Source organism: Gouania willdenowi, chromosome 13, assembly GCF_900634775.1.
Source record: "Gouania willdenowi chromosome 13, fGouWil2.1, whole genome shotgun sequence".
Classification (NCBI taxonomy): Eukaryota; Metazoa; Chordata; class Actinopteri; order Blenniiformes; family Gobiesocidae; genus Gouania; species Gouania willdenowi.
The window spans coordinates 14,730,347-14,757,603 of record NC_041056.1 but is presented as its reverse complement, the minus strand read 5'-3'; the positions used below and the strand labels follow the sequence as shown (position 1 = coordinate 14,757,603).

Here is a 27,257-nt window from a genome sequence, read left to right as displayed (position 1 = left end):
AGGTGTTTTGCATTTCTCAGCCACCGTAGTTTTGCGATTTTGAAAACAAATACACATTATATGTGTATGTAATGTGTTTTCAAAATTGTAAATTTGTTGTGGCATTTGTAAAAGTGTTTTGCATTTCTCAGCCACCGTAGTTTTGCGATTTTTTTTTTGTTAAAACCTAGCCCTAAGTCAAAATTTAAGGAATGTTTATATATATATATATAGCAAAATACTTTTACAAATGTTGAAACAAATTTACAATGGCACATTACAAGTGTAAATGTGTTTCCATATTTGTTAATTTGTTTTGACCTTTTGTAAAAGTGTTGCAGTAAATTATAAAAAAGTGTTTTGCTATTTGTAATTTTCTTTTTAGATAAATATGTACATTTGTTTTTAAAATTGTTAATTTTTTCTGGCATTTGTAAAAGTGTTTTGCTCAAAATTGTAAATTTATTGTGGTTTTTCTAAATGTGCTTCGCACTTCACAGCCACCGTACAATACCACATAAACATCCACATCAGATAATATTTGGAACTCGTGTATGGGACGTTGACTCGGATCGATAGTGTCGTCCACCACGAGGGGCTGCTGTTGAGTAGCTTTAGGCTTTATTGAGTCCAGAGCTAACAGCGAGGGTGTGTCTGGCACGCGGTTATCACTACGGCAGGCGGGATGGGCCAAAGTCTGTTGGAACTCACGCACATTTGCACCGCCGCCGACAGAGCGACATGGAGGGCTGGCAGAGCGGCAGTCCTGCGCCGTAACCACACATTTAGGGGCTGGAACACACCACGGGGCCACCGTTTCTACAAGAATCCGATGAAAAGAAAGGTGCAGCCTTGTCTTGGGAGGAGAAAGCGGGGTTCCAGTCTAGGTGAGACCGGGTTAGAAGGCGAGGAGCACGCCATCCGAGAACCAGCAGCTCCCCGCTGCCACAGAGCAGGGAAGTTACCCCGGGACGAGGTCGCGTCGGCGGCGGAGGAACGTGGAGCGGGCCCGGGTGGTTCAGAGACACCACATTACCTGGATAAGGATAATAAAGCAGGTATTCTGAGTTTTGTGAACCGTTCGACACGGGTGCCCTGTGCTGTTGGCTCGGAAAGACAGTCTGAAGTCAACCAGGAGACCAAACCGAAGCGAGAAGACGATGCCTGGGATCTCCCAGAGAGGGCCATGGAACATCAGCCAGTGGAGAAGTCCGACCAGGAGCCTGTTGGGTCCGCAGTGAGACGGCTCCCGGACCAGCTCGCCTCTAACCTGGATACAAAACGGAATTTGTATCGAGATTTGGAGGAAAATGATAAAATGACTAAAACTGACTACATTGCTGGGGACACAAAGAACTGTATGGATGAAGCAGCAAGCGGAGAAGATCAAGCACAGACCCCCCAGAGCTATCCAGGACCCATACCGAAACTCATCATCACCAGAGATCCCAGTCCGATTCGCCCTCAGCTGACCCCCATCCAGCTCTCTGTCCGTTCGGAGTTCAGCACCGGCTGTTGCCTGGAGCCTCATCCCGACGACGAGTCACCGTGTTCGGACAGTGGCTGTGGAGGGTCCCCGGCTCTGATGCGACCATCAAGGAAATGGTCCAATTCGTCCCCCCTGTGTCTGTCCTCAGCCTCGTCATTTGAAGAGTCCGAGGATGACTTCACTGGAAGCGACATCGAGTTCAGTGTGTCTCCAGGACCGTCTCTCTGCAGCCCGGACGATGGGCCCCCGGTGAGTGCTAGGATTTATGACCCCTACACTTTAATAGAAACAGTGAAGGCAGACTACATCTATCCTTTGTTTGACCTCCGTAAGTTTTCACAGTTTGCAGATGGATGCAAACAACTCAATGTGGAATTGTAGCTTTCCCCCCTAAATTTTCCAAGACACACGGCACTGTTTTTCAACCTTGGGGTCGTGACCCCATGTGGGGTCGCCTGGGATGTCTAACAATCTACATTAAAATTTGAATATTACTGATTAGAAATATTATTTTCAATATCGTATACCTTTTTAAATTAAAACATTTAATCTTAAACAACCTTATTCTATTTCTATACTTTTACTTTGTCAAATATAAATCGAGTTATTAATAATAATAATTTTGTCTCCAACTTGTCAAGAACATAAATCCCAAACTTCGTGTAAATTATGAAAGCTCTAGGAGTTCCCTTTTAAAGATGGTGTGGTTTTGCCAAGAATTGAGAAAAAGTGCCAAATTTGGCCCTTTTTAGTTCCATTGCCTCAAACAGTATATAAATAATCTAACCCTAAATACTGATTGAGTTGTTTCCCCCTATTGATTTGTTGGTCCCCTACTATTAAGATATAAATTCCATATATATATATATATATATATATATAAGAATTAAATGGAAAGTGTGCCATCTTCTTCAGACCTCATACCAGTAATGTTGTTTTTTTTTTTCTTCTTTTCTCCACTTTGTGTGTTGTTTAGTAACATCCCCTGTGTGACAAAAAACTATTTCAAACAAATTGGATTCACACCCTGATCACATGAGCACGGCATCTATTACTGCATACTAACTCACTGTGCATTTAGAGAAGAAAAATTATAGTTATTATGGTCCCACAGCTAAAAAACAATCATAAACTGGTCTTACCACTTTTTTAAGTTACCAAACTATGACAAATACAAACATTGCACAACCGCCTGTAAACATTTGCTGACATACTGTGTGCAATAGAGTACATTCCTACACCAAGCTGACAACGCTGTTAGCTGGAAAAAATGAGCGTGCACACAAGATGAGGTAAGAATAGATGTGAGACACGTGCAGGATCGCCCTCTGGTCACCTGTGACCAATTCTATCATTGTTTAGTTGTCGGCGTAAAATGTAATTACTGATTATTATTGTGTTAATTTCTGGTATTTATCCAGTTAGTTTGTATTGGTGACATATTTTAGTTTGCACACAGTTCTTGTGGAGAGTTAAATTGATACCTTTCTTTCCCTTTTGTTTTGCCCTTTGACCCTCTCATTAATAGTGGCTTGTTATCTATTGTTGCAAAAAAAAAAAAATCATTACAATGTTAGACGTTTGATTCAGAGCTTGTTTTTGCTAAGTAATTATGCGTAGTTACTTTTTAACTAAAGACTCATATGTTACTTAATCGCCACATCACATGGCCTGGATTACCTCAGCTGAAGGATCTTTTTTCTTTACTGTTTGAATGCAAACTATTCCCTCGCCATCCTTAAATTCCCTCTGAATGGTAAATATCAGATTAGCACTCTTGTGAAAATAGTTGTGAGACTTTAGACTTTGATGGTTTCCCCTGTCTGTTGGTAGTTTTATTCTTAGTGTCTCTCTAGTGTGTGGAGCTTTTGATGCGCCTTTGACGAGACATGCCTGGAATGTCTTAAAAACAGGATGTCTTTCCCAGAAGCACATTTCCAGTAGTTCTGTTCCTCCTCATGGCAGCATGTGAACCCAGAAATTCCAGGTTTTCCCAGTAAAGGATGCTCAGCTTTAAGTTTACTGTTTATACAGCACTGTTTAACAATTCCTATAGCTTGGTTTGTTTTTGGATTTTTTTTTTAACAGCATGTGATCACTGTGAGGTTTTGTTTTGTTCTTGGACAGATTATTTTATTTATTTATTTATTTACTTTATTGATCCCATTGGGCAATTCATTTGTAGCAATTCTCAGAGCAGCAGAGCAGTCACATACATACAACACAAACGGTGGTCAGTACATTACAGTCACAGTCTATGGAGCAGCATCAGGATACCCTATATAATAAAATTTAAAAAAAAAAATATCAGAATACAATATCACTTCAAACTACACCTTTTGAATTTAACAATTTAATCGCGGAGGGTGCAAAATAATTGGAAAACCGATTTGTTTTCCGTGCCGGGGCAACAAGACAAACTCTGAAAACGGAGGATGTTGGGGCTGATAAAAGTAATTATAATCAAAATATATCAAAATTTGACAAAAAATGACAAATTAAAGTTGTGTTCTTTTATTTTTTGCTATGTCATGTAGCGTGGTCTTTTTTTCCACCCATATCTGGGGCATTTGAGGCTTCCGTGGTGAAGGTAAACACAACCTCATGGAAAAAATGTAAATACATTTGCTGATAGTGTTCTAGGGTTAATATCCATGGACTGTCTTATTATATTTATTTTATTCAATATTTACTTCTACAAGAAGTTGTTTTTGCTAACCATCCATATCAGGTGGTAAATGTTATTTCCCTTTTTGCTCTCATAGTTTCAGACAAGCCTCAGATGCTTTTTTTCTTATCATGCTATAATTTTTATTCATATTACTTATAGATTATAATTGTCCTTTTACGCTACCTGTTTTCACACTATATTTCCTTAGTTATTTTTTAGAAACCATTACAGAAGCAAAGTTTTTTTTTTTTTTTTTTTACATATCGGTAAGTTTTAGTCTAGTGGTCAGGAACACGGCAAAAAAGTTAATACAACAAAATAGAAAAAGAAAATTGGGATATTTTTGCGGTTATTTTCTTTTCTCACAGTTTAAAATGTATTATTGCAGGTGTAGTTTCACCTCCTCTCGTTATGTCCACTGTCTGTATGTAAACACTCTTTCTCACACATTAATAATACTCGTAAGTGCTGTAAAGTTCATCATATTCGCTGTTGAAAGTTGAAACAATCCCGTGTACATTTCTTGTTTTTGATAATGGATAGGCATACAGTATATTGACACAATCCCAACTGATGTGTGAAATAAAGAGCTTGGTAGAAAGTGTCCTTTTCTGTCCTGACAGGGTCCTGTTACTCCACAGCAGGATATGAGCAATCAGATGTTGCACTTAAGCTGTTGTAACAAACAGGATGACGGTGTCCAATTCTGTCTGATAAGAACAACTTTAAATGTGTTAATTTTAAAGCTCTTTGTCCATTTGGAGTTCAGTAACAGCTTTGTTACTGTCTGTCCGTATGAGAAAAAGCATGTGCTTGTTGTTGTTGTCGGTGATGGTGGGGCCTTTAAATGGCCGTGCCGTTACTTTGCGTGAATGCGTGGTGATGTGCGTGTGTGTGTGCACATACTTGTTCACATATGCTTGCGCACACACAGAGTAGCAGTGATGTCGTCTTGCGTTTATAGTTCAACGTGTGTCATGGAAAGTTTGTCTGACGGCTGAGCCGGGTTGCCCTGGCGACGAGTTTGCCTTATATGGCACTTCTTCTCCTCTCTGGTATTACTTTTGACAGCAGTGTGAGTGGTGTCCCTGGCATTTCAATGCGTTTAGATGTAAACGCCTTTGAGTTTCTGCACAGTAAGCATTTTATTGATAATTTATTCATCACTCTCATACATTTTACTAAAAGCCAAGTATTGTCCCCTAATACATTATTAGACGGGCATGGTGGAAGACGGGCCTGTTTCTGAACGTTTTGTGAGCAATTTGGACATGTATTGATTTTTGCAGTCATATGATCTAGTCCTGAGTTTTCTAAATGTTTTGGGGCCACGTGCCACTAATGAGACTAAACATTTCCCAAATAAATATTATATTAATTACAGCAGATTTATCGCCATCTGTACTTTAGTCAGTCTTAGTCTTGCTGAACAGACAAAAACTTAGTCTGCTGAGATGACTGTAATGCTAATAACACTTTACATATTAAACAGCTTAATGAAACACCTGACTGACGTAAGCCAAACAAAGGAAAATGGTTAAAACACATTAGTTTCACAATTGGACATCTGTGGTAGTACACAATAGAAAGCAAGTGGTTGGTTACCTAACTTCCTCTTTGAAATGCAAGTCCTTATTCATTTTTGGTTGCGTAGAGTCTTTTATTTATAATAAGTACAGTCAGGTTTGCTCTGTTACTCTAGTATACATTAAGATCTAGTGACTAATTCTGTCATTGGAAAACATGAACGGTTAGAGGATGAGAAACTAGCCTTTGCACAACGTTTGGTTAGATCCATGTTTTAAGTGTTGAAATATGTGGAAATGCTGACAAATGATTGTAGCACTAGCTGTTTTAATATCTCTACGTCACATTTGGAAAAAAGATGAAAATCAAGATGCATCTTTATAGTGTGAAATGTTAGTGAAGTCTTGATGAAGTGATATTACTCAAACAGAGAACAACAGTAGCTATGAGAGAAAAACTAACCAAGTTTCTTAAAGATCCAGTATCTTTTGACCCTGAGTTGAAGCCTAACATAACAGATAAAGGATTTAAATCATGGATTTCTAAAGGGATAACGACATACCACTCTCTTACAGAAAAAGGACTATTTAAAAACTTTGAAAGATTGACGGAAGATTTTGGCCTTGAAATGACTGATTTTTATAGATTCCTTCAGGTACGAAACCGTCTTGATCATAACATAAGAAAGGAAACGGGTCTTAGTGACCCAATATTTATGCACCAGCTCCCTTGTATGGCCGGAGTTGTGGACACCTGGTTGCCAATCACTGCCATATTTTTTGGGAATGTCCAGTGGTTAAATCCTTCTAGACATAGCTTCACAAAGTGTTAGGAAATATATTTAACAGTGATCTACCCATGCAGTTTCCCACACTCTTTTTAGGTATTTTAGACTCATTGGTCAGGCGAGGTGATGCATACTTATTTGTCATTTTGATAACTGCACGTAAAAAGACAATTACAAGACCCACCCACAATTTATGATTGTTTAGACATAGTAAATTACATTTATACCTAATGGAAAGGATTAACTTCTCTCTTCGCCTTCAGAGAAGCACGCTTGTTAAGTTGTGGATCAGATACGTTAACGGTTAACCCCTCACAGACAAAAGGAGTGGATGAATCCGTGTATCATTCGTTTTTCATTATGTAACAAAAACATGAAAAACGAAAAAAAAAAACACTTATTTGATATTTATTTCCAAAACCAAAATGACGAAAAACGTACTTTGGCAAAGCAGTAATGGAGAAAACGAATAAAGGTGTTCATTTTTCGTTTTCTGTACGGAAACAAAAGATCTTAAATTTGAACAAGGCATTTTTAATTTTTTCATTTTGGTTTTGGAAAAAAATATCAAATAATGTGTTTTTTTTTGTTTTTCATGTTTTTGTTACATAATGAAAAACGACTGCCCATTTAAATTAACCAATGGTTACATAAATGTTATTTTCAAACACAAGAATATTATAGAATTTAATAAAATAAATAAAAAATAAATTAGAAGACCCTGAAAAAATAACCTCAATTAATCCAATAAAAACAAGATTTCTAATATTGTGTCAGGACATCCTTAGTTTTCATGAAGTAGAATGCGATCTTCTGATATAGACTACGGTGAAATCTGCCGCTGACAACTTGACAAGGCCAGAATTTGGAGAAAAACTAATCCTCTTTTGGCTTTTCTAAACATGAGCCTCAGGTTTAGGCTAGACACTAGTGCCCTAGTGACAAACAACAGTTTTTAAATCCTTTACGGTAATCCATGGGATGTGTTAGGGTGGGGTAGTTGAACCAGTCTTCACACTGTGCTGTGTCAGATGAAAGCAAAAGACAGTAGTCACTTTTATTTATTTTTTTTTTTGGGGGGGGGTGTAGCTGTTAAACGTAAAGTCACATCATAGTAGGAACAAATATTAGGTTTTTAATTCTTGTTAACCTCTGTTTTTTTAATGTTTCAAAGCTTAAAGCAAAGGGATGTGGTTTGCAGAAGGCTTTAGGAAAAGAAGTCTTACTGTATCTAAAAACACCAAAAGTTACACTCCTTTAGCTAATGGCAGTCGTCTAACAGGTTCTGCTTTGTAACTAAGCACATGGCATCTCTGCAGGCCACGTATCACCTAAGATACTGACATGCAGACAAAACGAGAGCAACCAATAATGCACAGACGTATTGATCGTTGTCCTCTACCCCCATGTTGTCATATCTGTCATGGACCTGGTTCAGTGTGGGGCATACGATCTGCACTATGGGGGTTAACAGGTTAGAGAGAGAGAGAGAGAACAGATAGAATGTAGGACGGGTCAATGTGTGGACATCTGTGCTTTCAGGTGAGTCGGGGTAGGGTGGGGTAGGGTGGGAGGATTTCAAAGGAGTGAATGAAGGAACAAGTTCAAGCAGGTAGATGTCAAAGAACGAGCATGAAGAAATGCTGTAGGACAACAATGCACGTCATGTTAAGAAAAGAACGGAAGTTACAAAACGTTGAAACCTGAGAAATTGTGAATTGGGATGACGTAACAAGATTTATTTCTGAAACTACACAGTGTTCAGCTGCTTTAGACCTGCTTTGACTTTAATAAATCAAGTCATAACTGACCGCGAAGACCCTCGGGTTGAGGAGCTTTTCTGCACTGGTGCTCTATCAGTCAGGTAAGACGTGAGAGAGATTTGTAGTTGTCTGTATTCATTAACATCGTGCTCCTCTGACGTATAGTAGGGTGTATTGGGACAAAGGCTGACGAGCAGTTTAGGTATTTACCAGGTGTGTAATTACCAGTATTGCTGCTATTACTTGTCTGGATTCCATTGTGGACTTTGCTTTTTTCAATGGTGATAAATTAGTCACCAAATCAAGCTGATGGGGAGGATCAATAGTAACACTATCAGATTGTAGTACCTGGTTAAATCAATGCTGTTCTACAATTTCACCATTTCTTTGGACTGTTGCATTAGTGAGGTGTTCTTTGTGAATTAAACTGAGTACGGTAAGTCTCCTGGCTACCTCATACATTCTGCCAAGTGTGTTTATTGGCATTGGTGTGTGGAAAAAGGTGAAGTGTTGGTTCATGTAAAGTGCGGGTGACATTCTTGGGATTCCAAACACCACAAGCAAAATCTGACGGGGCAATGGCTGTAAAGACTGAGGGCGTTTTCCAATTGATTTGATTGCATTGTTAGTAGGGGTATCCTGATCCGATATCGGATATCGGTCCGATATTTGCTTGAAAACGAATATCGGATTTTTTTTTTTTTTTTTTTATTCAGTTGTAGAATACTGTAGATGTTATGTTGAAGGTTAAAATGATGTCACTAATTGCTTGATAATAAATGGGTCACTTTTTCTCATACCTACTGTTGCTGACTATTGGTCTCTGTTTTAGTAACATCACTTGATCAAGCCTTTTCTAACATTCTAACAAGAAAAAAAAGTATGTATGATTCACGCTGATATCGGATCAATATCGGTATCTGCCAAGGCTGCAATATCGGTGTCGTATCGAAATGAAAAAGTTGAAATGGGACATCCCTAATTGTTAGTCTTTATCGAAGCAGCTTTCTGACCACCTCAGTGTGATGTTTAGGAGACACATTGGACTACATGGGGGGGGATTCATCTATCAGCAGGAAGCAATAGAAGAGCTCCATGTGAAAGAGGAGAAGCTGCAGCTTCATCTGTCCTCTCCTTCAGTTCAGGTTTAACCCACCACATCGATTCTCCCCATAATGAAGACTGATGGGACCAGCAATACAACATCTGTAGCTGATTTTTGGCAAAAACTGCTCATGTATCGTCCTCATACTTTATCTGTGTGTAGGAAACGTCAAGCTTTGACAGATTCAATTAACGCACATTTACAATCATAAATAACAGGATATAATAGATATAACAAATGTGTTCTATTTATTTATTTTTTATTTCGAACGAACAAAAAAAGAAAATGGACGAAAACGAATAAACAAATCTATACATTTGATTTGTTTGACAAGGGATAGGAAGAATCCCAGGCTGGCCAAATCCTACCCCACGTTCTTCACCACTAACAAATGCAAAATATAATGAAATAAAGTAAATTGACAATACGAACTATTGAGAAAAACGGAACAAAAACCAACTTAATGAAATATTATTTGTGCAGTCCTAGATTGTCCTAGATCCCCAAACTTTAAGGTGTGTGATTTTATAAACGATATATTGGTGTGTTCATAACATCCTACTAGGGATGTCCCGATACAACTTTTTCACTTCCAATGTCATACCGACATTGCAGCCTTGCGTAATGGCCGATACCAATATTGATCCGATACAATATCAGCAAGAGTCATACATACATTTATTACTTATTTTGTAACGTGGAATGTTAGAAAAGACTTGATCAAGTGATATTACTCAAACAGAAAACAACAGTAGGTTACTTTGTTGAAGTGTGAACCACAGTCACCTATGGATAGAAGTGTTGGAGCGGAAAATTTTGTCGGAGAGCTTAAATCGGTGATTTTAGATGTCGTCCGATAAAATCCGATATCCGTTTTCGGGCTGATATCTGACCGATATCAATATCGGATCGGGACACCTCTATATCCTACATTGTGTACTATACAGATTGCTCTTTTTGCTGTGTGCTTAGTGATTGTTAGGTGGTTTTGCAGGTATTGCCCCATATGTCTACACTGTAATCTAGATATGGCAACACAAGTGAACTATATAGAATATACAGTGCTCTCTCATTCAACATGTGCCTTGCGTTCACCATCAAGACTAAATGTTTGCTAGATGAAGCCACAGTTTGTAATTTGTTATTATGGTTTTCTAACCTTTGTGATGTAAAGGTGCAAGTCACAGTTCTGGAAAGCGAGCTAGATTTGAATCAGCAAGACTTCCTCTAAGCTCCTCCCCCTCCCATATGCTCTAAAGCCACACCCCCACAAGCTTGAATGTGCAACTGATATAAAATAACAAATCAGTATTTCTGGAAAAGGTGTCACATGAAGAGTGTGCACGCAGGAGAAGAGAGGCACAGAGGGGGTGTGGCCTAGTCGGGATATGAAGGCATCTGATTGGTTCTTTTCATTCGAACTGAATGGCAGGGATTGGTCAGAGTTTTTTTTTTACAGAATTCCAGCTGCTACAGAGGTGTAACTCTTTTCCTGCCTTTTTCCAAATCCATAATGGATTGTCTACTCTCAGGATTCCACCTTTCACCAAGTACCACCAAAAAAATGCTCGTTTTTTATTCTGTCCACAAAAGTTGAAACAAAATAAATGTGGTTGATTTTATTTTGCATGTGATTTGTGAAAATAACTTTTATTTAAAATTTTGATTTGTTTTTTTTTTTTTTTTTTTAAGTGTAGTTGAAGATAAGTTGAAGAGCTTGGAAAAGCCAGAGGCCCTTTTGGACTGTGTGCGTATGGTAATTATATCAAGATAATATTTTGTTGTGTAATACAAACAGTACAGTACACAACGTGTACTGTTAAACGCTTAGTCACTGTGCGTGTGCATGTGCATGCGAGATCACTATGTGCTATCAGAATGATGAATCAATATTATGTTGCTTACATCAGAACTGCTGTCCTTGCACAGCACTGGTGTTTCCCAACACAGATAAGCAGCTCTTTCATTTCTCTCCCACACATGCGCACGCTGTAGGAGACCACAGTTGTGACTTTGGTAAATGTTTCATGAATGGGCTTTGTCATGTACATTGTGCACCTGGCCTTGACTGGAGGGGAGGGTCAATCCAATGTCTGCTGCAATGCGTGTCTATGCAGAGTGCAGGGCATGTTTTGCTTTCAGTGAATTATTCATCTTATACCTTCACTTTAATTGCAGGAAAACCACAGTTGTCACAGATCAAATGGGAATAAAGATCTCCCTCTGTTTGCAGAGTAAATCTTGGCAAAAGTTAAGGACTATGGTAAACCACTCCCCCTTCGTTGTGTCCTTCAAGAAGCATTACCCATGGGTGCAGCTAGCCGGCCACGCAGGTATGTGTTAACAAAAGCTTATCAAAAACACACCTCATATGTACAGGTAACTTGTGCAATCAGTGTGACTTATCAGGCCTGTCAATCTTCAGGTACAACTCCTGAATTCATTCTTTCCAAGGACAACGTGTTTCTTATTTCCCTAGTGCCCCACCCTACAACTTCTTTTTCTGAAGCGTCCCATCTTGAATTTTCAATCTACATTGTCATGTTTTTCTTCCATCTAAACATCTTTCTCTCTCTCTTTCCAAGGTAACTTTCAGGCCGGAGAGTATGGTCGTCTGCTGAAGCGATTCTGTGAGTGTGAGCAGCAGTGTCTCCAGAAACTGATGAAGGACGTGCTGCAGCCCTACGTGCCCACATACCACGGGGTGGTGCAGAGAGACAACCAGGACTACAACCTGATGGACGATCTGCTGGCTGAGTTTGACTCCCCCTCCATTATGGACTGCAAAATGGGCAGCAGGTGAGATGGAGAAAGAGAAGAAACAGGCTCATTGATTTTTATCATTCTTTTAAAAAGATTTAACTTAAAGGTGCTGATCGAGATAATGTTTTTACTGGATAAAATCATAGTGTTTTATAGATCAATTAATCAAACATAATTTACTCCAAAAACAAAGGGGAAAAAAAATTGAAATTGCTGCATGAAAGTGTTTTTAGCTTCTTTTCTTTTTTCACCTTGTCTGCACATGCTGTCGAAGGTCAACACTATATGTAGCGTAATCTTTTTGGAGAAGCTGTGAATGTTTTATTATTGCAATTAAAGAAATATTTATATATTTATATTTATTTTATTGCATGATTCTGACCATCACCAGCCCTCCCTAAGAAAGGGTAAGAAACACTTTATTAAACGGAGAGGGCAGCGTTACACCTACGGGGGGGGAGGCAACAGGGAAGAGGGTGTCAGGGTAGGACAATGGAAGGGGTGAAAAAGAGTCATTTCAATCCTTAAATGCTCCGTTTGTTGACAATTTTTCTCCTTGCATTGTAGGAAGCTGAGTTTTGTAAATAGATGCATAGAAGTGTTTTTATGACCTTACTATGATTTGCTCGACACTATTATTGTCCTAGTATGTTCCCAGTATTCCCAGTGACGTTAGAATGAAGCAAAAACACTTCTATGCAGCACCCGTCTCTGCAACTCCACATCTAACAATTCAGTGCGCGAAAACATCAACAAACTGAGTGTTTATGGTAGGGATGGGCACAAACTTTCATCCGGAAAGTTCAACCTTTTTACACGGTTTTGTCGTACAAACTGTTTGTTGATCAATGAGGCCTACGCTATCGATTGATTGAATAAATAATTATTGTGGGTAGTAGCTGCAACTTTAAAATACCAAGCAATTTAAAAGAAAATATTTTTATGTTGTATGACAATGTGTGTATTATGTTTTTTGTGTGTGTATTATAATCATATAAAAATGAGACAAAATGTATTTATTAACAGCAACAATGGTTGAAAAACAGGATGCTGAAAATGTGATTTGTTACTGTAATGTAGGGAAATGGGTGGGACTAATAAGTTTTAATCTCCACCCTTTCTCTTTCTAACACAAAAAGTATGTGTATGCAGTCACATATGTATTTATTGTTTTGTTTTTTTTTTTTCTGGAAGGAATCCACCTGCATCAAATCTTTTTTTTTTTATTGTAATATTGTTTCTTGCGTTTGCAAATTGTTCAAAATGAATAAAGAGTATAACAGAAAGCAGGAAATAGGATAAAGCTTTACTCAAATTTGATAATGTCCAGGACATATTTGGAGGAGGAGCTGATGAAAGCTCGGGAGCGTCCACGTCTGCGGAAGGACATGTATGAGAAGATGGTAGCAGTGGATCCCTCAGCGCCCACGGAGCAGGAGCGCGCTCAGCAGGGCGTCCTGAAACCCCGATACATGCAGTGGAGGGAGACGCTCAGCTCCACCGCCACCATGGGCTTCCGCATCGAAGGCATTAAGGTCAGCCTGCAGTCCTCACCGTCACTCAGGAATATAAACACAGTTGCATGTTTTTCTACAAGAAGTAAACCAAAAAAAAACTAGAATCCTAGTTCCCAGTGAGTGGAAAAACCCCAGGCTGCTCATCGGGGCGTAGCGATGGCAGATTTAAACGCTATTCAGACACTTATGAAAATATACGATGACACATAGTTCCCATTGAAGTCATAGTCCAGTCAAACAAGTAGGAGCAGCCAAACACTGACAGGGAAACGTGCACTTAAGCAGAGCTATGATGTAAGCACTCGTATCTGTGCAGGCAGCCACAGACTAAAGCTGGAACATTGAAAATGCTGTATCTGTTCCCCACGTGCACGTGTTTGTTTCTCAACAGAAGGCTGACGGAACATGCAACACCAACTTTAAGAAGACAAGAAAGAGAGAGCAGGTGATGCAAGCTCTGGAGGACTTTGTTCATGGCAACACTCACATTCTGGTACGTCAACATTTTACTGCTCAGTTATGAAAAAAGGTTTCAAACTGTGAGGACTGTTTGTACAGATGTTTATGAGAAGGGGTGCCTGTCTACACTCCCTAAAACAAGTTACTATCCCACTTATCATGCGTGTTGTAAATGCTTTCTCGGAGAGTGACATGGTTTTACAACAGAAAACTGTTCATGAAGTAAAAAGACATCAACAATGACCGTGATATAAACACAGCCTCACCAAATGTTCTTTTTAATAAACATGTGCTTATCTTCATTGTTTGGCTTCCTCTTCCTTGTCTAAACAGTAGTACTGTGTGCATCCTTGTCAGTTGTCCTTGTCAACCTTAAGACATACCAACAATAAGTGGTTTGGAATCATTAAACATAAACATGTTTTTCCATCTGGCAACAGACAGGACATTAGAGCTAAAAGGCTTTCTGAAGTCAAACTAAGTTTGCACTTTAATAAAAGAACAGAATAAATAGGTCATGTGTACACCTGAGAGGTGGTACAAACATGTTCATACAGGCACACTGCACAGCTACAGGCTTTGACTCTTTACTGTGTGTGTGTGTGTGTGCATCAATGATGGTGGCAACTGCACAAAAACCTAAAATTACACCTTTAAACACAGTCTCCTAGTCCTATTATTTAACTGTCAACACCAGGCTTGTGATTCCCAGTTAACCATGGCAAAAAAAAGAGGAAAAAATGTGTCTACACCTAGGAGGTCTGTCCTTCTTCCTCCTCTAATCTTTTTTCCCCTCTTTCAGAAGCACTACCTGCAGCGACTGGAGGAGCTCCGCTCAGTCCTTGAAAAGTCAGCTTTCTTACGGACACATGAGGTGAGAAACGCGTCATCCCGATAGAACAAAAGTGTAAACTTAGAGACTGCAGCATCTGTTCCCCCTACTTCTGTGTGTTTTAAGAAAAGGTGCATAAATGACAACACGTGCACAGTTTATGGAAGCCATAGCAATGGCACCAACCTTGAGTGCGGGGACAGTTGATAAACTCTTGGATGGATTTGATACGAAAGTCTGTAATGTCATAGATGTGGTGGCTCCAGTCATAACTAAGAGAAAACCAAACATAAATGCAGAATTTAAAATCTTTTTGTAGAAGAGCTGAGCATAAATGGAGAACAACAAAACTCCAACTTCATCTAGAGCTGTACAAAATGAGGCTTGTTCAAAGCAAGACAGCAATACTTTTCTGAAATTATTGCTAGGACTATTGTAATGGTCTTCTGACAGGAATCCCCCAAAAGAGCATCAAACAGCAACAGCTGGTTCAGAACGCTGCAGCTCGGGACTTAACCAGAACAAAGAGATCAGAACACATCACTCCAGTTTTAAAATCTTTACACTGACTCCCAGTCAGCCTCAGAATAGATTTTAAAGTTATGCTGCTGGTGTATAAATGTGTGATTTGGTTTGGTCCAGAATACATCAGTGAGATGTTAGTCAGGTATGAACCCAGCAGGTCTCTCAGATCTATGGACACAGGTCAGATAGTGGAGGCCAGAGTTCACAGTAAACATGGTGATGCTGCTTTCTGTTGCACTTTTTTTTTAATATGCAAAGTGCATTGAATTGTCTTGTGTATATAAAATGTGCTATACAAATAAATTTGCCTTGCCTAAACTTGCACTTCCTGACATGCTGCGTTCAAACCTCCACTCACTGGTTCTCAGGTGGTGGGAAGCTCCCTTCTCTTCGTGCACGATGCCTCAGGAAAGGCCAAAGTGTGGATGATCGACTTCGGAAAGACGGTCCCGCTCCCGGCCCCTCAGACCCTGGACCACCGGAGTCCCTGGGTGGAGGGCAACAGAGAGGATGGGTACCTGTGGGGCCTGGACAACCTGATAGACATTTTCAGCAGTATGCTCCCACAGACACCCTGAGAAGGTGACACCTGGGGTGCTAAAAGCTGTATAAAAAAAAAAGAGAAGATGAAACCCTGGGTTTGACAGGTTAAAGCACACATGCACATTTTTTCAAGTGTGTCTTTGTGCAAAGACAAAGCACAACAAACACAGGGTGTGTTAAGCATAGCAGAGTTTGCCAAAGACCCAACGATATGCAGCAGATAAGGAGACGAGGATGGTTCAATCCCACCTTTTAAATGTGGTCACGTGAGCTGTTGATCACTTGAACTCATGCATGCAGACTTTAACCATTGTTCTGCCTGTGATGTTGATATTTTCCGCCTCAGCGCCGCCCTCTGTTGGTTGTAGGTGAACTTGGCAGCCATCTTCCAGCCTTCCATGTCCTCCATGCAGAGCTTTTTATTTTTTTTATTTGAGGAGCTTTGGGGTACCTGGGACTTTTATCTTCTTATGGACATTTTTAAGAATACTTTAACACTAAAGCCACTAATCAGACCAAGTGTAAACTAACTCCGTGTGAACATAGTCTTAATTTAAACCTTTTGGCCTTGGTATAACCTGTTTACCTTGTTTGGATGCTTTCAGCGTGCCTCAGATTCACATCACTGCTGTGATCATTCCAGTACAGTGAGCTCATTCCTCCATGAATTAAATCCACTTAGGGATTTCTTTAAATCAGTTTTTCTTTTTGTATGTAAATGCAGTGAAAAGCATTCTTTTTTTTCTTCTCAACCAGCCTGGAGCTAAGCAGCCATGTTTGTTTGGATGCTGTTGCACTATCGGTCCTTACAAAGCCATTGAACAAAATAAGCTGTGCCTCTGTGCATGATGGAAAGGAAGCAGCAGTAAAATGCTGAGTTTACAAGTCGGTGTTAGGACTTCTTTCTCAGATTATTTTATTATTACTTCAGATTTACAGCAACTAATGAGTTTTCAATGAAACTGGAAGAAGCTGAAATGACCGACTGTCTGTGATGTATCGATAGTTTTAAAACTGGAAAATCCAAATCATACTTGGATCAACAGGAAGGCCATGAATGAACTTAAGACGACAACGTTGTTAAACTTTTTCTTTTACACTAAATGGAACTTTTATAAGATTGGATTTAAATCACAATGCTGAAAACGTACTGTGACGCGTCTTTCTAATATTTACATTTTAAGACAGTGCTTTTAAGCATATCTGTCATTCTTTGAGCTGAGTGTTCAGTCCAGGTGTCACTGGGAGTGTGTGAGAACTGTAAACTTCATGGAACTGGAATCAAAGTCCGATAGCATTTAGAGAAGATTGTTTACACTGACTCCTGCTTGGTTCCCCCCCCCCTTACTATCTTTCCGTATATAAATATAAAGCGGTAACTAACTTGTCCGGTTCCCATTCTGGGAGTAAGCATTAAGACCAAGGAAACTGAATTTGTAACAATGGTTTTGTTGTAAAGGCTGCACATTATACAAAATGGTGGATAGAGTTCAGAAACTCATGCTTTTGTCCAGAGACTCAGTAATTACAATAAACAGGACGTTTTCAGAGGCTTACTTTTTTTTTTTTTTACTCAAATCACAACATTAAATGCTTATAGTCACAATTTACTGAATGTGAGAACAGATTTAATGAGCTTTTTAATGAATGAACGGCAGCACTGATGGTCCTTTTGGGTTGAAATTTACAACTTAATACAAAAGCCTAAAGAAAAGCGTAAAGGAATAAGATACTTGTTCACTTTCCGTAAAACAATAAACTGAGTTAAAGGTGCAGTCTGCAGTGTTGGAAAGCAAGCGTGATTTGAGCAAGACCAACTAAGCTCTTCCCACTCCCGTCATTGCTCCGTCCAATACGACGCCCCCACAAGCTTTAACGCACATCTGATATCAAAATAACAAATCTCCCCACTGCTTTTGTCACTACAGCACAAAAAGCACAGTTGGGTGTATTACTGAGTAATACACCCAGACCTTCCCCTAAACAAGCCACACTACAGAACTCACTCACAGGTGCTGTCCCTTAGAGGACAAAATGCTAAAAGTGTCACATAGTGCAGCTGTTTGTTAATAAATGTGCCCCTCTGGCATCTCTGCATCATCAAATTTAACCCAGAATTGTCTTTTTGGTAAGATTTTGAGTTAAAAAAAAATATAAAGACTTATTTTGAGAATAAATATGAGTTTTGGTCCATATCACCCAGCCTTATTGACCATTTCACCGAGAATAACAAAAAGAGTTTCTGAGCAGGATTGCAGACTCCACCTTTAATGGGATGTTTTAAAAAATATTTAAGTTTTGAAATGATAAAAAAAAAAGCTTTTCTTACCCGTCATTAACTCGTGCTTTTTGAAAAAACAATAAACTAGAAGGTTCTCCACTGTACATATGTGTGGTTACAGTGATTTTTTTTTTTTTTTTTTTTTATAAAAGTGACATGATTTAATTGACCTCATTTAAGTTTATTCAGTGTTACAAACTAAAACTTCTGACTGAAACATTTGAAGATGTGCTACTGTTGCTTAACAGAGAAGCACCGTATGTCAGAACCTTTTATTCAACAGATCCCCCTCATTCTTATTGTGAGTCCTTGTGTGGAGCAGCACTGCCTGTCCAGCCAGCCCGGCCTCCAGCCCCCCCTGTGGAACCACGTATTTGCTCCCGTCACATGCTCTCTGAGGGTCCATGGCCCTCAGCTGCCCGTTGCTCTGAGCGACACTGTCCAGACTCCACAGCTGGTAGCGGAGGCTCTTCCCCTGCTTAGCTAAGATGTAAACATCTCTGACCGCTCCGTCGCTGTAAGGACAAGCTGAGCTGGAGTCGGCCGCCAACCAGAGCCAAGGCAGGGTAGGATCTGGCTGTGTGTGCTCATTTCCCATAATTCCTTCATCTAATCCCAGGAGAACACCTGGAATAAAAGAAAAGGTCTCATGGCATGAACTTGATTACAGGAGGATTGGTTTTGATAATGGTTTTAAAAAATCAGGATCAGGATTCAAGCTTTCTTTATCAAGACAACAATGATTAAATTAATGTGTAATAAAGAATTGACAGAACAGAATTGGAAACTGTGCAATATGAGGTATAACTGCATAAAGGTTGTCCCATAGATCACGTGTCAAACTCGAGGCCTGGGGGCCAATCCGGCCCTTAAAAGCATCCAATTCAGCCCGCAAAAGACAGTAAAAATGATTGACAAAACATGAAATACTGTGAAAATTACCAAATAATTCAGTTGTAGATATCTCAAATACAATAAAACTCCACAATATTTTGAATGGCTCAAAGTTTACCCGTACTTATATCACATGAATGCAGTCGTTTTTTTTAAAATCACAATTAATGGTAAGAAATCTTTTTCTTTTTATCTTGGAATTTCTCACAAATAATTCCACTAAATTACACAAAAAAATGGTTAAAAATCACTGTTTTTTATAGTTCAGATCCAGCTGGGACTGATACTAGAGCACAATAATGTTAAAATTCCTGTTTTTACCCCCAGCTAAAATCTGCAGCCCACTAAAGAACAGAGTGGTCCGTATTTGGCCCCTGAACTAAAATGAGTTTGACACCCCTGTCATAGATTAACCTGGTTTTGCTGGACATTTTTTCCTGTCAAAAGGGAGTTGTTTCTTCCCACTGCCGCTAAAGCTTGTTCATGTGGATTTGTTGTTGTTTTTTCTTTCTTACGAATTGTATATTTTGATAGCGCTTCGGGGTGACTTTTGTTGTAATTTGGGCGACATAAATAAAGCTGAATCGAATTAATAATTCTTACATCGCTAAAACAAGAATTGGCAACATTCATACAACTTTTTCATTTCCTTTATGACCTTTCAGCCTTGCGTATCGGCTGATACCGATCCGATATCAGCATGAATCATACATCCTTCTTTTTTTCATTAATGAAAAAAATAATTACTTATTTTGTAGTGTGGAATGTTAGAAAAGGCTTGATCATATGATGTTACTCAAACAGAACAACAGTCAACAGTATGAGGGAAAAACTGACCCATTTATTATAAACCAATTGGTTACATACATTTTAACCTTCAACATCAGCAGTATTCTACAGTTGAATAAAATAAATCAATAATTAATTGGGGAAAAAAATATAAATATCGGAGAATCCGGAAATTTGAATCCGATATCCAATATTCGTTTTCAGGCTAATATCGGACCGATATCAGATTGGGACACCCCTAATTTTGTCATGAAGTCCTTTTGTTTAAAACCAGACACAACCTTGAACAGGATGAGAATACGCAGAAAAAAGGATGGATTTACAACAATCTCACCTGAAGCCACGGCCCAGTGTGCCTTATTCCCACTGCGCTGGCACGGCTCCAGGTTGTGATCCATGTCGTAGCTGCACAAACTGTCAAGGAATTTTCTAACTTCCCTTGGAATAAACCTCAGTGGCACGAGTAGCAGGAAATTTAAAAAAAAAAAAAAAATCATCAGACGAGGGTATCGTTGTGTGTGATCCAGGATACGGGATGAGAACGGGCTGTCGGCCCCACAGATGAGAGACAATAGCAGCAGTGTTTTTCCCCGTCATTCCTCCTGTGAGAAGCTCAGCCCTGCAGCCACACAGCTCCTCTGCTAGCAGGGCCATGTGCTCCGCTAACACACACAAAAACAACACAAGTAAACCATATGAACTAACCACTGTGCAATACATCAGAATTAGTTTTATTATTGCCAAAACAATACAAGGAATTTTACTTGGTGGATGGTGTGAAAATAACAAAAATAAACCAGAAACAGTATAATTATAACAATAATAAATATGAACATGTATTGTATACATCTCACATTTTAAACTACGGTCTGCTACCATTACTTTCTGCGACATAAGGTTGAATAATTTTGGAAAATAATTTTATTTCCTCAATATTGCGATTTAAAGTGTAATTAATTTTCTTAAGGTCTTCCTATGTGTGTTTTGTGGGGGTTTTTTTTAACAAGCAAACAATCTATCTGCATATACTAAACAATATTAAACTTGTACATAAAAAGTTATTTCTTATAGGTTAGGCTTATGTGAGGATAAAGACAAATAAAGCAGGAGTTAATATGAAATAAGGTTGATCTATTTTCATGACTATTATTGTTGGGAAACTGTCAAGATGGACGAAAGCCTTGCTTCATTTATTACTCAGCTTTTGTCAGGGAATTAGTGATGGAATGTGAGGAAAGCGGGGAAAATGACGTAAATGATCTACCAAGTGATCTGCTCAGGCTTATCTTTTTTTTAATCAGATATAGACAGTGTAGAGACCATAGATCAATAAATCAAAGATCATTTACTCAATGTAAGATGTCAAAGGTTGAAAGTTTGTTTTGAAACCACTGCACAGCTGAGGTGAAGAAAAACCAACATGTGCTTTTTGGTTGTTTGAAAACTGGAATTTAAGAGAGGTCAGAGTGAACAGCGTTTCTGTATTGGAACAGACTCAGGCTGAGGGTTGAATTAACTTCTCAATAACAGCAAATGATGGTTTAAATGGAAGGTTCCTCATCCACAGCCTAAAAGTGTAAATCCCTGCTATCTGATCAAGACAATTCTTTACATTTAGACTAGACAGGCTGGCGACCGCGACCAGACGTGAGATCTGATTGTCGCGTACGATCACGTCACAAATGATACCGAAGCTTGCGTGAATTTGGTCAAACGCACGTCGTACGCTCAGATCTGAACATGAACATACCAATGGTTGATAAATAAGGGTCATTGTCTTTATCTGATAAAAAAAAGAAGATCTTAAGCAGCTTTAAATGTTCTCCTTCTTTGAGTTTTTCTTTTACCTGAGAACATTTCACCCTGAGCTGTGTATCCACGGCCCAGTGCCGTCTGAACTATCGCCTCCATGGCAACAGTCAGCGGCGGCTGACAAAGATGAGCCGCCATCCACAAAGCCACCAGACCGCACCTGAAACAATAAGACACAATCACGCCCTGGGGCTGGGTGTCATTCTGACGGCTACAATACTAAAGTATTTGGGTCAGTCGAGTAGCACAGACTGGGATGTGTATAATAACTGGGGCATCAGTGAGCAGCTAAATGTAGCTCAGAGTGATACTGAACTAAAGAATAAAGGGATTGACTTACTGTGGCCCATCCTGGATCAGAGACGGAACATATGTGTTCGTCAGGATCCAGTGCAGATCTTTTCTAAAACTGAAGCACAAAAAGGAACTCCGTAAAGTAAACAAAGCAGCACTTACTTCTTTATTTTGGTACCGTACATAATTATAGTATATTTATATTTTTTTCAAGGAGACTCAAAGCGCGTTACAGAAACCATTAGTCATTAAAACCCAGTCACTCACATCAATCATACCGGTGGTGGTAAGCTACAATGTAGCCACAGCTGCCCAGGAGCATTCTGACAGAAGCGTGGCAGCCATTTCACGCCTACGTCCCCTCTGACCACCACCGACATTCATGCACAACTCATACCCATTCGTACAAGGCAATGTGGGTAAAGTGCCATGACTCAGAGCAGGATTCGAACTCCCAACCCTTCGGTTATCGAACGACCCACTTTACCACTAGTAAAGTATAGAATACTTTGAGATTGTGTGTGCTAAAGAATAATATTTAAATATTAATAAAACAAAAACATTATTTTAATTATTTCTTTTTATGAATTTACAGACATTTCAGAAGACCCCATTTTAATTCCACGCGATCTCACATGGAGTCACGACCCCAAGGTTGAAAAACGCAGCTGGAAAATGTTTTAGTTGATTTATTTTTAAATTCACGTGTAATACAAGCTCTTTCTCTTTCATTTTTTCATACTTATTGCTGCTGTAATAACTAAATTTCCCTGCTGTGGGACTCGTTAAGTACTATCTTATCTTTTCTTATCCAAGACAGCTGTGGCTACAGGTGTGTGCGTGTGTGTGTGCGTGTGCTCAGCAAGAGGGAGAGACGGGGGAGAACGGTTCAGGGAATGACTCTGATTAGTAATTGATCACAGCTGCAGTGCAGTGATTAACTACTCTTCCTCCTTGTGTCTGCAGGGAGTTAGTGCTGGCGTTTTGGAGCACACTTACACAAGTATTAGCTATACATGAAAATGTATTATGTTAAAATTAAACAGATTCAAAGGTGGAGTCCGCAATCCTGATTAGAAACACTTTTTGTTATTCTGGGTGAAATGGTTCTTCTATCCTGAAAGTAATCAGAGTTCTGTAGCAGCTGTTATCCTGTAAAAATTCTGACCAATCCCTGCCATTCGGTCCGAATGGAAAGAACCAATCAGACGCCTTCATTATTGAGCACAAATGAGCATCTATTCTGAAGGGCCTGAAAAGTGATGCAGAGGTTTCTGTCTTTTTATTGGACAGCTCAGTATTTGTTTTGATTGGGGGCATTTGTTATTTTTATATCAGATGTTTGTGGGGGCGTGGTTTTGGAGTGGGTAGCAGGGGTTGAACAGACTAGTCGACTTTAGCGTTGTCTCGCGACTGTCTACGTGACGTCGACTCGTCGCAGTACCTGACTTTTGCCCAAGATGGTGGTGCAACACAGCAAACGAGGGTCCTAGTACCCCTGCACAGCAAGGCAGCACAACATCAAGCATTTCTCCTCAAACTCAGACTGCTGTTGTGCCACCAAAGCCGGTGTTGTGCCACCGTCTGTGACCCAAAAACATCTGTGACCGCTGCGGCTCCTGAACGGTAGAGAAGAAGAGTGCTAAACCTCTTCGTCGCTATTAAGGAGATATTTACTCCCCCTTAAACATGACGCTCCAATGGGTGAAGAAAATGCAGACCGGAGAAGAATTACAAACGTGTTTAAGGGGGAGTAAATGTCCGCCGAGAAGCCACAGGGGTTGGAACTGTCCTTACGTGCAGTCACAGATTTTGGCACAACACCGGCACTCGGCTACGGCTCTTGGTGACGTCATCGACTAGTTGACGTCGACAAGTATGCACATAAACTTGCAATGTTAAAAAAAATAATAATTGTATGCACATAGTCAACCTTTAAAATTATGTAGTCGTTCAACACCTAGTGGGTGGAGCTTAGAGGAGGTCTTGCTAGCTCTAAACATGCTAGTTTACCAACACCTTCAAAAAAAAAAACATAATGCATGTGTTAAAATCCCAACCCCCACAATCGACCATGACTGGAAATGAAAAATGCAAGTCCAAATTTTAACGACCCATTGGTGCATCTTCAAATAACATCTGACAGGATGAAGTTGAAGGATAAATTCAAGATTCACGTCTAGATACGAAGCAGCAGAATAAACCCACAGTATTGAAGAGAAAAGTGTAACTTTGAATGTAGTGGTGGAAAAAGTACGCCGTCAGGAGGAGGCTGTAAGGTGGGCCAAGGCGTGTCCACTGTCCCTGGCAAACAGGGAGGGGACGATGTGGAGATGTGGGACGATGTGGAGAGGAGGAGGCTCAGCTGGAGAGAGGTGTGGGCCATTGAAGTCCAGAGTCTGCGCTTTACCATCAGGGCTACTTATGACGTCTTTCCAACACCAGCCATCTACATCAGTGGTTTGGGGAAGACCCAGCTTGTACCCTTTGCTCCAGGCCAACCTCCCTCCGGCACATTCTAACATGGTGTAAGGCCAATCTCACCCAAGAACGGTACACAACACGTTCTAAAGAGTCTTGCGGCTGCCCTGGGGGACAAAGATCTGCCATCAACTCCCTATAACCACTAATATCCAACCCCCATGGACAACTGCCTTTGTCTGTGAAGGGGCTAAAGCAACAAGAAGCAGCTCTGCACCATCAGAGAGAGGCCAGCAGTGCTTAGCACGTGACTGGGCAATGCTGGTGGATATTGGCCAACAACTGGTGTTTCCTCCAGAGATCACCACCTGATCTGGTGCTCTGTTCCCGCTCCCGAAAGAAGGTTTACATCATCAAGCTCACCGTACTCTGGGAGGAATCCATAGATGAGGCATATGAGCAAAAACACCTGCGCTATGCTGAATTAGCTGCAGAAGCACAACATTGCGGCTGGAATACAGAAGTCCACCTCGTGGAGGTTGGATGCGGGAGGTTTGTGGCAACATCTACCACCAAACTACTTAGAGACCTGGGAGTCAGGGACCATAGCGAGCGAACAGCCATCAAAGATGCATTGGAGTCAGCAGAGAGAAGCAGCCAGTGGCTCTGGCTGAAGAGGAACGATACCTCTTGGGCCCCCAAATAGCAGGTCGGGGGTATGTGGTCAGCTCAGGCTTGGCTTGACCGTGCGTGGGCCTGGGACGCAAGCTATGGTCTGATCACCCTGTGGCTGGCCGCCTCTGGGGAGGGTGTATAGTGAATGGCCGAAACACCCTATAATCCGGCGGAACACTACTGTTGATGCGTCCTAGGCCCTTGCTTGCCCTGTGGAGGGGGTGTCCTGCTCCCTGGGTCGAGCCCTTTCATCAACTTTTGTACGTGCTCGGACAAAAAGGATTTTAACATCTCATCCTGTGTTTTGGAATATAGATTTATTACGTCACACCTGGTTTCTCTTTGACGAAGTAGCAGAAGAGCCTCTGTGTTGTTTCCTTCCACTGGACTTCTGCTGAAGGCCACGGTCTGATAAAACTTCTTCTTTGGTGGCAAGAGAGGAGGGGCAAGAGGAGGAGGGGCAGGTGGAGGAGGAGGAGGAGGTGAGGGTGATAATGAAGACTCCAGAGGCATCTTATCTGGGCCCTACCTGTAGAACAAATAGAAGCAGTTATTCTGCTACAAACACAGGAAAGATGCTCCTTTATCTGCTTCTTTAGTTCTACTGATTCTTCTTTAAAGCATTAGTAGTAATCAGTCTTTCTCAATTCCATTTGGACTATTGAAGTCTTGTTTCGATTGTAAACTGGTTTTCGATTATGGTTTATTTTGATGTTCCATCTGACAGTCAGTTGCTGAATATTTTTTAACTAAATAAAAATATAATTTTAAGAAAGTGTTAGGAGTTACGTTTCCAGACCTTTTCTACGTAAGCGTAATGTGCCTGTGTTTTCACCGCGTCAGGATGGCGGGGTGGTCTAAGGCGCCCCACTCAAGGATTCTTTCTTCCGTTAATGTGGGTTTGAATCACACTTTTTTTTTTTTGTTTACATATACATGTTTTAATCTTAACATAACATGACAAATTCCACCTTTAAAAATACGTATCCAACAAAAAAAACATTTTAGGGTATTTCCTGGGTTAGGGTTAAATTAAAAGGGTTCGCGGGGTAGCTAAAAATAAAGTCACATGGTGCACCCATCACGTGACCCACACTGGCCAATGAGGGGCGCTGTGTATACATCGCGTGACATTCTATGGATGCGTTTTACATATCCATATCCACGGTCTGATTTTCGTGTGACTTTTTTTTTTTTTTAAAACCAATTCTTAGACATTTCACATGGGGTCACGATCCCAAGGTTGAAAAACATCTAGTTAGAAGTTTTGTGTAGAGACATTTGACCTGATGATATAAGCAGTGGTTTGGATTAAACATCTCTCTTAAAGTCCACGTGTGTCATAAAATATCAGTAAAAGTTCTGAGTTTAATTTGAAACCCTGAACTTTCACCTGTGAGCTCAGATATGAAGACGCATCCCCAAAAAAAGGTAAAATGTCTTCCATTAAGTCTATTTGAAATTATGTTATGCATTTTAATCGTAAAAACGTTAAAAAAAATTATCAAACCACATATTACCTTTATACAGACGTCAGTGTCAGTCCTGGGCTTTCCTGTTCACACACGGTGGTAAAAAAAAAAAAAAAAAAAAAAAAAAACAGCCACTGACTCTACAACTACTGACGACCTCACGAAGGCCACAATCATATAAAACCAAGAAGAAGAAAAAACAGTTCACAATGGACGATTAAATGCGGTTATCATGCAACATTTCTTACATTAACATAGCAAATTTCTAACACGAGTAGCAAGCTGCTAACTTGATGCGTTGCCAGACACGGTTACAGGTTTCCCGCCTGTAGAAAATAAATATTTCACCTAAATAAAAGTTATGGCAAACAAATTTCCCTAAATGTTTTTGAAAGATACCGAAGACAAAAAAACTTTTAAAACTTGAGTAATAACAAACATATACTACATATAACGTAAGCAGCTTCCGTTTTGTCTGGAGCATTAGCAGTACCACAGTATAACAAGCTCTCTTCAAAAATCTCATACGTATTCATCACAAACAAAACAATACACCATATAGATCTGTAGCTGTTAAGGATAAGATGGATTTTTTTTTTTAAAACCGACAAAGTTTTAAATTCTAGCCAATCTGGCAACACAGCTAACCCCTTTGCCTT

The 27,257-nt window shown here is 39.9% G+C and overlaps 2 protein-coding genes across 4 annotated transcripts; one reads left to right on the top strand and one right to left on the bottom strand.

Moving 5' to 3' along the window:
• Positions 1–649: 649 nt before the first annotated feature.
• On the top strand, positions 650–16,073 carry LOC114475055 (inositol-trisphosphate 3-kinase C-like). 2 transcript variants are annotated; one of them, XM_028465757.1, is made up of 7 exons: positions 650–1,717; positions 11,555–11,654; positions 11,907–12,120; positions 13,415–13,619; positions 13,996–14,094; positions 14,863–14,934; positions 15,786–16,073. In XM_028465757.1, exons 1-7 carry the CDS (start codon positions 665–667, stop codon positions 15,993–15,995), a joined length of 1,953 nt encoding a protein of 650 aa, XP_028321558.1. In that variant the 5' UTR covers positions 650–664; the 3' UTR covers positions 15,996–16,073. The 2 variants fall into 2 exon arrangements, with proteins under 2 accessions (XP_028321558.1, XP_028321557.1); XM_028465756.1 differs by having other exon boundaries at positions 13,993–14,094.
• Positions 16,074–17,655: 1,582 nt separating this feature from the next.
• Positions 17,656–26,887, bottom strand: actmap (actin maturation protease). 2 transcript variants are annotated; one of them, XM_028465758.1, is made up of 7 exons: positions 26,647–26,887; positions 25,458–25,655; positions 22,077–22,145; positions 21,772–21,896; positions 20,457–20,586; positions 20,259–20,329; positions 17,656–18,868 (listed from the first exon to the last, which is right to left on the bottom strand). In XM_028465758.1, exons 2-7 carry the CDS (start codon positions 25,637–25,639, stop codon positions 18,504–18,506), a joined length of 942 nt encoding a protein of 313 aa, XP_028321559.1. In that variant the 5' UTR covers positions 25,640–25,655; positions 26,647–26,887; the 3' UTR covers positions 17,656–18,503. The 2 variants fall into 2 exon arrangements, with proteins under 2 accessions (XP_028321559.1, XP_028321560.1); XM_028465759.1 differs by lacking the exon at positions 26,647–26,887 and having other exon boundaries at positions 25,456–25,620.
• Positions 26,888–27,257: the final 370 nt, after the last annotated feature.

Coding starts and splice junctions, on each gene's coding strand:
- actmap (XM_028465758.1), bottom strand. CDS start 25,639: ATGCCTCTGGAGTCTTCATTATCACCCTCACCTCCTCCTCCTCCTCCA. Junction 22,146..25,457: donor CTTCGTCAAAGAGAAACCAG/GTGTGACGTAAT, acceptor TTTGTGCTTCAG/TTTTAGAAAAGATCTGCACT. Junction 20,330..20,456: donor CGACAGCCCGTTCTCATCCC/GTATCCTGGATC, acceptor CAGTTTGTGCAG/CTACGACATGGATCACAACC.
- LOC114475055 (XM_028465756.1), top strand. CDS start 665: ATGGGCCAAAGTCTGTTGGAACTCACGCACATTTGCACCGCCGCCGAC. Junction 1,718..11,554: donor GCCCGGACGATGGGCCCCCG/GTGAGTGCTAGG, acceptor CTCTGTTTGCAG/AGTAAATCTTGGCAAAAGTT. Junction 12,121..13,414: donor GACTGCAAAATGGGCAGCAG/GTGAGATGGAGA, acceptor GATAATGTCCAG/GACATATTTGGAGGAGGAGC.